Raw genomic sequence first — 10,617 nt, forward strand, 5'->3', positions numbered from 1 at the left:
GTCAGTGGGCGGGGCTTGTATTCATCGTGGCCCAGGCGCATCTGCATGGCGGCTGCTGTTGGACATTTAACCCAGCTAAACATTTCATCGCAACAGTTTTCACAGCGGTTCTTTCATGCATGTGCATCAGGTAGGTAAGAACACAGTTATGAATAAGGCACGAGCTTCCTGTGTTTGTGAATAAGACGCTTGTTACAGTAGATGATGGTGTGATTATTAAACCCAGAGCGGATCAGCTGAGAGAAAAACAGCCTCCGCCTGGCGCCCAGGCATTACAGGACATTACAGGACACTGATTTAAATAAGCGTGATCTCGAAGGGGTTTAAGATGAAGGATTTTGAGTTTCGGACGCTATTTTATTAAAACGCAATCATATGATTGGCTGAAGGATTGCTCTGTCTCCTGTATGTCTTTGTTTCTCTGACAATAGAGTTGAATGAGACCCAGCTGTCCTAACGGAAGGGTGTTGTTTTCTACACAAAAGCTACTGAAGATGTGATTTTTTTTTTTTATATTTTAAATTAGATTTAATTTTTATGTTTTCATATTCATTTTCATTTTAGTTTAAGTTTTATTCTTTTTGTTATGTTTTTTTTTTAATTTTATCAGTTTTTCTCTTTAGATTTAATTTTTTTATTACAGTTTGTCATTTTAGTACTTCAACCTAAGTTATTTGATTACAGTTTCTAATTGTTGTTAATGTTATTTCATCTTTAATTTTTTATATTTTATTTTCCTTTATTTTAGTGCTGTCAAATCGTATATATGTGTGTGTGTGTGTGTGTGTGTGTGTGTGTGTGTGTGTGTGTGTGTGTGTGTGTATTAGTGCTGTCAAATCTATTAGTCACAGTTAATCGCATCTAAAGGCCAATTCACATTTAGTTAATTTATCTATATCAGCACTGGAGTAAACAGTGATGTCATCATCCAGCTCAGTTCAGTTCGCATACAATGGTGTCAATGCAGGCAGATCAAAACACTGTTGAATATCAAATGTCAAGTGTCCCCAACTAAGCAAGTCAAAGGCGACAGTGGTAAGGAACCCAAACTCCAACTGATATTAGTGCAATCAAATCAATTAATTGCAACTAATCACAACAAATATAAAAGATTCTGTGTATATTATCAAATCGATTAATCGCAACTAACAGAAAAGTTTGTGTGTATGTATCAAATCAATTGCAATTAATCGCAACAAATATAAAAGATTCTGTGTATGTATCAAAATGATTAATCGCAGCTAACATACGTTTGTGTGTATAAGTGCTGTCAAATCAATTAATCACAATTAATCCCAACAAATATAAAAGTTTCTGTGTATATGTATCAAATCGATTAATCGCAACTAACATAAAAGTTTGTGTATATGTATCAAATCGATTAATCACAACTAACATAAAAGTTTGTGTATATGTATCAAATCGATTAATCATGATTAATTACAACAAATAAAAGTGTGTATCAAATCGGTTAATCATGATTAATTGCAACAAATAAAAGTTTGTGTATATGTAGCAAATCAATTAATCACAATTAATTACAACAAATAAAAGTCTGTGTATGTATCAAATCGATTAATCACGATTAATTACAACAAATAAAAGTTTGTGTATATGTATCAAAGTGATTAATCGCAACTAACATAAGTTTGTGTGTATTAGTGCTGTCAAATCAATTATCGCAATTAATCACAACAAATATAAAAGTATCAGCGTATATGTATCAAAACGATTAATCGTGATTAATCGCAACTAACATGTATCAAATTGATTAATCGTGATTAATTACAACAAATACGTTTCTATGTATATGTATCAAATCAATGAATTGCGATTAATCGCAACTAACAAAAGTTTGTGTGTGTATGCGTGGACAACAATTGGACAAGCACTACTTTATTTCAGTTAACAATAGCAACACTGGTACATGTTCACTGTTATTGCTCAGGAAAAGCAACTAGATACTAGATATTACACGGTGAATATATTTATAACATTTAAAAACACTAAATGTGACGATGTTTATATTCTCTCACTTACATACTTTACCTTTTATTTTAAATGAGACGTCATTTTTCCTTATTTGATTGAATGCATGCCAACTGTGCATCATGTTGCTCTCTCTTTCTCACAGGCTTATCATGTTTGGATGGAGTAAATAGCCTTTTCTAGTCTGTTGTAGCAGTTGTAGCTCCTTCCAAAGCGTGTGAGACACTGAACCGGATCATGGAGCAGGTGGAGCAGCTAGAGTCTGTTAGATCGGAGGTCTCTGAGGGGCAGATGGATGATGGAAGCAGCGGCACCAGCACTCGAAGGAAGAGAAGGAAGCGAGAACACCGGCCGGAGTCCATCATCGTCTATCGCTCCGATCCAGAGAGAGCCGCTGGTGAAGAGCATGGAGGAGATAGTGAGGCTGGAGAGAGGAACTCTGAAGAAGGGGCTACATTTCTCAACAACCCCAGCAGTGAAGGTGAAGCATGCTATCTCATCTTTCCTTGTAAAGAAAAAGATTTGGACACGTAAGCCACATTTAAAAGTGTAGGAATGTCTTTCCATTATAAAAAACTCAAAAATAACAATAACAAACATTTTTATAACATAAAACAAACATATTGTTCAAAATGAAGATAAAAAGGATTGTGACACTTTGTGGTTATGAATGGTTAATGTAATGAACTAAACCTACATCAGTTTGTATAATTTTTTTCCAGAAAGATGCATTAAATTGACCAAAAGTGACTGTAAAGGCATTTACAGGTGCTGGTCATATAATCAGAATATCATTAAAAAGATGATTTATTTCACTAATTCCATTCAAAAAGTTAAACTTGTATATTATATTCATTCATTACACACAGACTGATATATTTAGAATGTTTTTCATTTAATTTTTATGATTATTACTTACAAATAAGGAAAATCCCAAATTCAGTATCTCAGAAAATTAGAATATTGTGAAAAGGTTCAATATTGAAGACACCTGGTGCCACACTCTAATCAGCTAATTAACTCAAAACACCTGCAAAGGCCTTTAAATGGTCTCTCAGTCTAGTTCTGTAGGCTACACAATCATGGGGAAGACTGCTGACTTGACAGTTCTCCAGAAGACGACCATTGACACCTTGCACAAGGAGGGCAAGACACAAAAGGTCATTGTAAAAGAGGCTGGCTGTTCACAGAGCTCTGTGTCCAAGCACATTAATAGAGAGGCGAAGGGAAGGAAAAGATGTGGTAGAAAAAAAGTGTACAAGCAATAGGGATAACCGCACCCTGGAGAGGATTGTGAAACAAAACCCATTCAAAAATGTGGGGGAGATTCACAAAGAGTGGACTGCAGCTGGAGTCAGTGCTTCAAGAACCACTACGCACAGATGTATGCAAGACATGGGTTTCAGCTGTCGCATTCCTTGTGTCAAGCCACTCTTGAACAACAGACAGCGTCAGAAGCGGCTAAAGAGAAAAAGGACTGGACTGCTGCTGAGTGGTCCAAAGTTATGTTCTCTGATGAAAGTAAATATTGCATCAGGGTCCCAGAGTCTGGAGGAAGAGAGGAGAGGCACACAATCCACGTTGCTTGAGGTCCAGTGTAAAGTTTCCACAGTCATGATGGTTTGGGGTGCCATGTCATCTGCTGGTGTTGGTCCACTGTGTTTTCTGAGGTCCAAGGTCAACGCAGCCGTATACCAGGAAGTTTTAGAGCACTTCATGCTTCCTGCTGCTGACCAACTTTATGGAGATGTAGATTTAATTTTCCAACAGGACTTGGCACCTGCACACAGTGCCAAAGCTACTAGTACCTGGTTTAAGGACCATGATATCCCTGTTCTTAATTGGCCAGCAAACTCGGCTGACCTTGATATGCCAGACCCAACAATGTAGAAGAGTTGAAGGCCACTATCAGAGCAACCCGGGCTCTCATAACACCTGAGTAGTGCCACAGACTGATCGACTCCATGCCACGCCACATTGCTGCAGTAATTCAGGCAAAAGGAGCCCCAACTAAGTATTGAGTGCTGTACATGCTCATACTTTTCATGTTCATACTTTTCAGTTGGCCAAGATTTCTAAAAATCCTTTCTTTGTATTGGTCTTAAGTAATATTCTAATTTTCTGAGATACTGAATTTGGGATTTTCATTAGTTGTCAGTTATAATCATCAAAATTAAAAGAATAAACATTTGAAATATATCAGTCTGTGTGTAATGAATGAATATAATATACAAGTTTCACTTTTTGAATGGAATTAGTGAAATAAATCAACTTTTTGATGATATTCTAATTATATGACCAGCACCTGTATGTTACAAAAGATTCTATTTCTATTAAATGCTGTTCTTTTGAACTTTCAGAGAAATGAAAAATGTATCATAGTTTCCACAAAAATATTAAGCAGCACTGTTTTCAACATTTATAATAACAAGAACCATTATTAATTATTGATCATTAATAATAATTGAGCATCAACTCATCATATTAGAATGATTTCTGAAGGATCATGTGACACTGAAGACTGGAGTAATGATGCTGAAAATTCAGCTTTGATCACAGGAATAAATTTCATTTTACTGTATATTCACAAAGAAAAAAATCTCGAAACAAATTTTTGTCATAAACAATCTTACAAAATTAACTGAAGTCCATCTATGGAACTGAAAGTGATTTTTATGTTATTTTAATTATATCATAATTATAATTATTGTAATTAATTATTCTAGTTAGTTGAAATTGGCAAAAGTTGAGGTTCGTGTTTTTCATTTAAACAATCACAAATTCTATTTCTTCATAAGGAGATGAAGTTTTGAGTTCAGTTCGTAAAGAAAAAGTTATGTTTTCAAGTACTGTGAACTCTTATCATAAAAGATTTAAGGAAAATTTGATTCCTCATTTCAGTTAAGTAGCATTTATTTCTACAGCGCTTCAAACAATACATATTGTTTCAAAGCAGCATCACAGTAACAAACAGGAAAATAAGTGTTAATTATGAAACAAGCTAATTTCAGCTATAAGCAGCTCTACAGAAGACAATAGTGTCATTATTCGGCTAAACTGTTGATTCAGTTTAGTTCAATAAGTGTCAGTGGCCCTGTTTACACCTGGTATTTGGATGTGTTTTGGTTGATCGGATCACAAGTAGACGAGGAAGACACATTACCGTTTACACCTGCCTATTTTAATCCGTCTCTTTTGTCCACTTTAAACCACTTCTGTCCTGAATTCTTCGAGGGAAGGGTCTATTGTCGAGTAAATATATGGGTTTTTCCAGATCTTTCGATCTAATGGATGAAATAAGCTCACGCAATTTACATGTGAACACGCCCGGAGACGACGGAAACACACAGAGGGAAAAAGCTTTTGTTTCTGCTTTGACAGCCGTAAGACCGATCGAACGCTGTGAGTGTGTTAAAAATCAGGAATGGTGAGAGAACATTGTGCTTAGTACATTTTTCATCTTCAAACCAAACTTGGGTCTTCAGCCGACAAAGTTTAAATCCCGCCTGTCTAGAGCACTTCCCATAATGTTTACGCAATAGGTCAGTAGGAGGAGAGTAGACGGTCTGTTAGAGCGTTTCCACTATGAAAGCAATCCGGTCAAATGCGTTTCCGACCTCCTCTGGAAGTGGTCAAAAATGGACAAGCTCAAAACATTTTACACCTGTATTTAGCGTCGTCCACTTGTGATCCGATTGACCAAAATGCATCTTAAAGGATTAGTTCACTTCAGATTTCAATTTTCTCATAATTTACTCACCCCCATGTCATCTAAGATGTTCATGTCTTTTTTTCTTCAGTCGAAAAGAAATGAAGGTTTTTGAGGAAAACGTTCCAGGATTTTTCTCCATATAGTGGACTTCAGTTGAAGGTCCAAATGTCAGTTTCAGTGCAGCTTCAAAGAGCTCTACATGATCCCAGACGAGGAATAAGAGTTTAATCTAGAGAAACCATCCAAAAATTACATACTTTTTAACCACAAATGCTTGTTTTGCACTGCTCTGAGATGTGCATAATCGTGTTGGAAAGGTCACGTGCGACGTAGGCGGAAGAACTCATTTTCTCCTCCAACTTCAAAATCATCCGACATTGACTTAGTCTTTGCACTTTCGCTTTATAAACACTGGATCGGTACTTTCGCCTACGTCACGCATGACCTTTCCAACATGATTACGTAATGCGTGGCACATCACAGAGCAGTGCAAGATGAGCATTTATGGTTAAAAAGTATATAATGTTTTTTTTTTAAGAAAATGGCCGATGGTTTCTCTAGATTAGACTCTTATTCCTCGTCTGGGATCATGTAGAGCTCTTTGAAGCTGCACTGAAACTGACATTTGGACCTTCAACCCGTTGAACCCCAGTGAAGTCCACTATATGGAGAAAAATCCTGGAATGTTTTCCTCAAAAATTTCTTTTCGACTGAAGAAAGAACGACATGAACATCTTGGATGACATGAGTAAATTATTAGTTAGTGGCATTATTCAGCTAAATTCAGTTCCAGTTTTGTTCAATCGATAATATACTGAAAATGAATTGTCTTTGTCTTAAAATAGGAAATAGATTCTTTCTCATTCTAAATGAAATGTCTTGACCTCATTAGGTTGGGCTGTGCCTCCAGATAGTCGCTATGTGACGCTCACAGGGACCATCACACGTGGAAAGAAGAAAGGTCAGATGGTGGACATTCACGTCACGCTCACAGAGAGAGAGTTGCGTGAGATGGCGAGGTCAAAGGAACGTCTGGACGCCGAATGCGACGCTCGAGAGGGATCGAGCCGCTCATGTGGTTTCGGCATTTCTCAGGGTCCTCACGTCGTCCTCTGGAGTCTCTCCTGCGCTCCCGTAGTCTTTGTCCTGTCCTTCATCACCTCGTTCTACTACGGCACTCTCACTTGGTACAACATTTTCCTGGTGTACAACGAGGAACGGACGTTCTGCCATAAAATCACGGTCTGCCCCTTCCTCATCATCTTCTACCCCGTGCTCATCTTGGCGCTGTCGCTGTCGCTGGCTCTGTACTCGGCCGTGGTGCAGGTGTCCTGGGCCTTCAGCGAGTGGTGGATATCCGTCAGGGATTTGGAGAAAGGTTTCTGCGGCTGGGCTTGTGGGAAGCTCGGTTTGGAAGACTGTTCACCCTACAGCATAGTCGAGCTGCTGGACTCGGACACGATCTCTGGGAGTCTGCAGGGAAAGTCGCTGGAAACGTCCTCGGTGTGAATATAGAAATCAGGCGGGATTTTCTCAGCTGGTTATCGGTCCTGTTTTTTGCCACTTTGCGAGTATTAAAGGGTTAGTTCACCCAAAAATGAAATTTCTGTAATTAATTACTCACCCTCATGTCGTTTCAAACTTGTAAGACTTTCATTCATCTTCTGAACACAAATGAAGATATTTTTGATGAAATCCGAGAGCTTTTCCTGCATTGACAGCAACACAACTACCATTTTCAAGCCCTAGAAAGGTAGTAAAGACACCGTTAAAGTAATCCATGTGACTCCAGTGGTTTAACCTCAATTTTTGATGCATCACGAGTGCTTTGTTTGTGCAAAAAAACACATAATTTACCACTTTATGTACAAAATATTAAAGGGGACCTATAATGCCCCTTTCACAAGATGTAATATAAGTCTCTGGTGTCTCCAGAATGTGTCTGTGAAGTTTCAGCTCAAAATCCCCCACAGATCATTTATTATAGCTTGTCAAATTTGCCCCTATTTGGGTGTGAGAAAAAACACGCCGTTTTTGTGTGTGTCCCTTTAAATGCAAATGAGCTGCTGCTCCCGCCCCCTTTCCAGAAGAGGGCGGAGCTTTAACAGCTCAACAACAACAAACCTGGGGAATCTCACGCAGCCAAAATTTGGTAGTTGCGTAGGCTGTCAATGGAGGGACAGAAAGCTCTGATTTCAACAAAAATATCTTCATTTGTGTTTCGAAGATGAACGAAAGTTTTACAGGTTTTGAACGACATGAGGGTGAGTAATTAATAACAAAAATTTCATTTTTGGGTGAACTAACCCTTGGTTTCTGGGCCAAACTTTTGTTTTGTTTTACCTATTTAGTGTTTTGCTTACCAACAAAGTTGTTTTTTTTCTTATTTTCATACTGTATGCCAGACTTTCATAAGATGTATATTTAAAATATTTATTCTTTGCTATTTTATTGTATTTATTCAGTAACACTTTACATTAAGGTCCTATTACTCAACATTAGTTAATACATTTACTAACAATGAGCAATATATTTGTTGCAGTATTTATTAATCTTTGTTAACAGTGGGTAATAAAAATAAATCATAGATCAGGTCCATTAAATAATATTAAGAGATACAACTATTGAATTTAATGTATTAGTTAATGTTGAAATTGACATTTAACCAAGTTTAATAAATGCCTTAAAAGTATTGTTAGCATTGTTAGTTTAATGAAACCTTATTGTAAAGTGTAACCATTTATTTGAACAGTTTGCATGTTTTATTTTCATTAAACAAATTTTTCTGTATACCAGAACAGAGGAGTATATGCTTTTCAGAACCTCCTGTAAAAGTAAGCCATATCTATGCAATTCAACTGCGATTGTGTGTGAGATTGTGAGAGCCCTGCGTACTCTCGAAGTGGTTTTAATTTGTTCACTAACGACGAACCCCAAAGTGAATTTATGTGAAGAACGTTGTGTGTGTGTGTGTGTGTGTGTGTGTGTGTTTGTGTGTGTGTTTGTATACGGGGCAGACGGTTATTCCAAAAATGATGTTCATAACCAGTTCAAAGATTGTGTCTTGGGCATCATAAGAACATTTTAAATAATTTTATATCAAATGCATCATGAGAAATGTATGTTACTTTTAACATTTGTTTGGTTATAGTTTGGTTTTTGTCAAAGTTTTGTATTTGTTCCTTTGTTTCGCTTTGATTTAACCATTTGACCTTACAGTTTGCACTTTGATTGTGCAGTAATGCTCAGAAGAGACAATAAAATTCATATTCCTGTATTTTCATGTCAGGTTTGTGTATCTGTTGTGATCTACATTATAAAACATGTTGAAAACCCTTTGCAGAATTTATCATTTAATTAAAAATATATAAAAATATACTTTTGAATATATACTTAAACTTTTGAACAAGATGAAGATGATTTTATTTTGTTTGAATATCTTTTTTTTTTTTTTTTCATTTAGTAATGCAGAAGCTACAGAAGATGTTTCCATCAAATTCAAATTCAAAAAGTTTTCACCCCCCGTCTATTAATGCATCGTGTTTCCTTCAGGAGCATCAGTGAATGTTTGAACCTTTTTTAGTTGTCCTCAGTGTGAAAAGATGGATCTCATAATCATTCAGTCACTGCTGGAAAGGGTTCAAATATGCAAAAATGCTTGAAAACTGATGAATTTGAAGGAGCTGGAGGATTTTTCTGAAGAACAGAGCTCAGTTTAACTGCTCAGGACAAACAAGAGACAAAATATCGGGACATTACTAAATAAAAATGAACACACATTTTGCATAATCTCTCTTATTTTGTTAAAATAATTAATATTTTACAGATTCTGCAAGGTGTATGTAAACTTTTGAGCACAACTGTGTATATATATATATATATATATATATATATATATATATATATATATATATATAATATATATATTGTGATAAGGAAAATATATTTTGATGTTTCTTTTCTTCACAACAAGAACTTAATTGTTTACTAACATTTAATTTTTTTCTACATATGTAGTACTAACATTTTATATGTAATCCAAAGGGCTTTTTTGTATGTAAGAATATAATTCACCTTTGTTAAACTTTCAGTGTACAACAATTTTAATGTAAAATATAAAATAACATGCTATAATGAATCATGATCTCTCCCAGAGTAGAAAATATTAGTTCAGTTTTTCAGAATTGCGAGTTAGAATTGTGTTATAAAAAGTTGCGATTACCTTTTTTTTTTAATTGCACAATAGATTATATCCCACAATTCTGACTTATTTTTGCGCAGTTCTGAGGAAAAAAGTAGGAAATGCAAGAAATAAACCCAGAATTGTTATAAAAAGTTGCGATTACCTTTTTTTAATTGCAAGATAGATAATATCCCACAATTCTGACTTATTTTTGCACAGTTCTGAGGAAAAAAGTAGGAAATGCAAGAAATAAACTCAGAATTGTGAGATAAAAAGTTGCGATTACCTTTTTTTAATTGCAAAATAGATTATATCCCACAATCTTGACTTATTTTCTCATAATTCTGAGCAACAATTCTTATTTTCTCAAAATTCTGAGGAAAAAAGTAGGAAATGCAAGAATAGACCTTAATTGTTTAATATGCAGTACTAACATTTTATACGTAATCCAAGGCCTTTTTTGTATGTAAGAATATAATTCACCTTTGTTAAACTCTCAGTGTACAACCATTTTAATGTAAAATATAAAATAACATGCTATAATGAATCATGATCTCTCCCAGAGTAGAAAATATTAGTTCAGTTTTCATAAAGTTATCCACAACAATCGGTAAGTAAGACATGTTCCTTAATTTACATATTTTGTTGATTCTGGATCAGTTACTCTCTGAAAACCTAACCTTAACCATAACATATCCCTAAAATAACAATGGTGTAAGCCTAAACTTGACAT

At 35.6% G+C, this 10,617-nt stretch overlaps 1 protein-coding gene across 2 annotated transcripts; it reads left to right on the plus strand.

Annotated features, from left to right (window-relative positions):
- The first annotated feature begins 36 nt into the window (after window positions 1-36).
- On the plus strand, window positions 37-7,323 carry tmem169b (transmembrane protein 169b). 2 transcript variants are annotated; one of them, XM_067410433.1, is made up of 3 exons: window positions 37-130; window positions 2,135-2,470; window positions 6,594-7,323. In XM_067410433.1, the coding sequence occupies exons 2-3, from the start codon at window positions 2,227-2,229 to the stop codon at window positions 7,208-7,210; spliced, it is 861 nt and encodes a 286-aa protein (XP_067266534.1). In that variant the 5' UTR covers window positions 37-130; window positions 2,135-2,226; the 3' UTR covers window positions 7,211-7,323. The 2 variants fall into 2 exon arrangements, with proteins under 2 accessions (XP_067266534.1, XP_067266535.1); XM_067410434.1 differs by having other exon boundaries at window positions 65-134.
- Window positions 7,324-10,617: the final 3,294 nt, after the last annotated feature.

This window comes from Chanodichthys erythropterus, chromosome 14 (genome assembly GCF_024489055.1).
Source record: "Chanodichthys erythropterus isolate Z2021 chromosome 14, ASM2448905v1, whole genome shotgun sequence".
NCBI lineage: Eukaryota > Metazoa > Chordata > Actinopteri > Cypriniformes > Xenocyprididae > Chanodichthys > Chanodichthys erythropterus.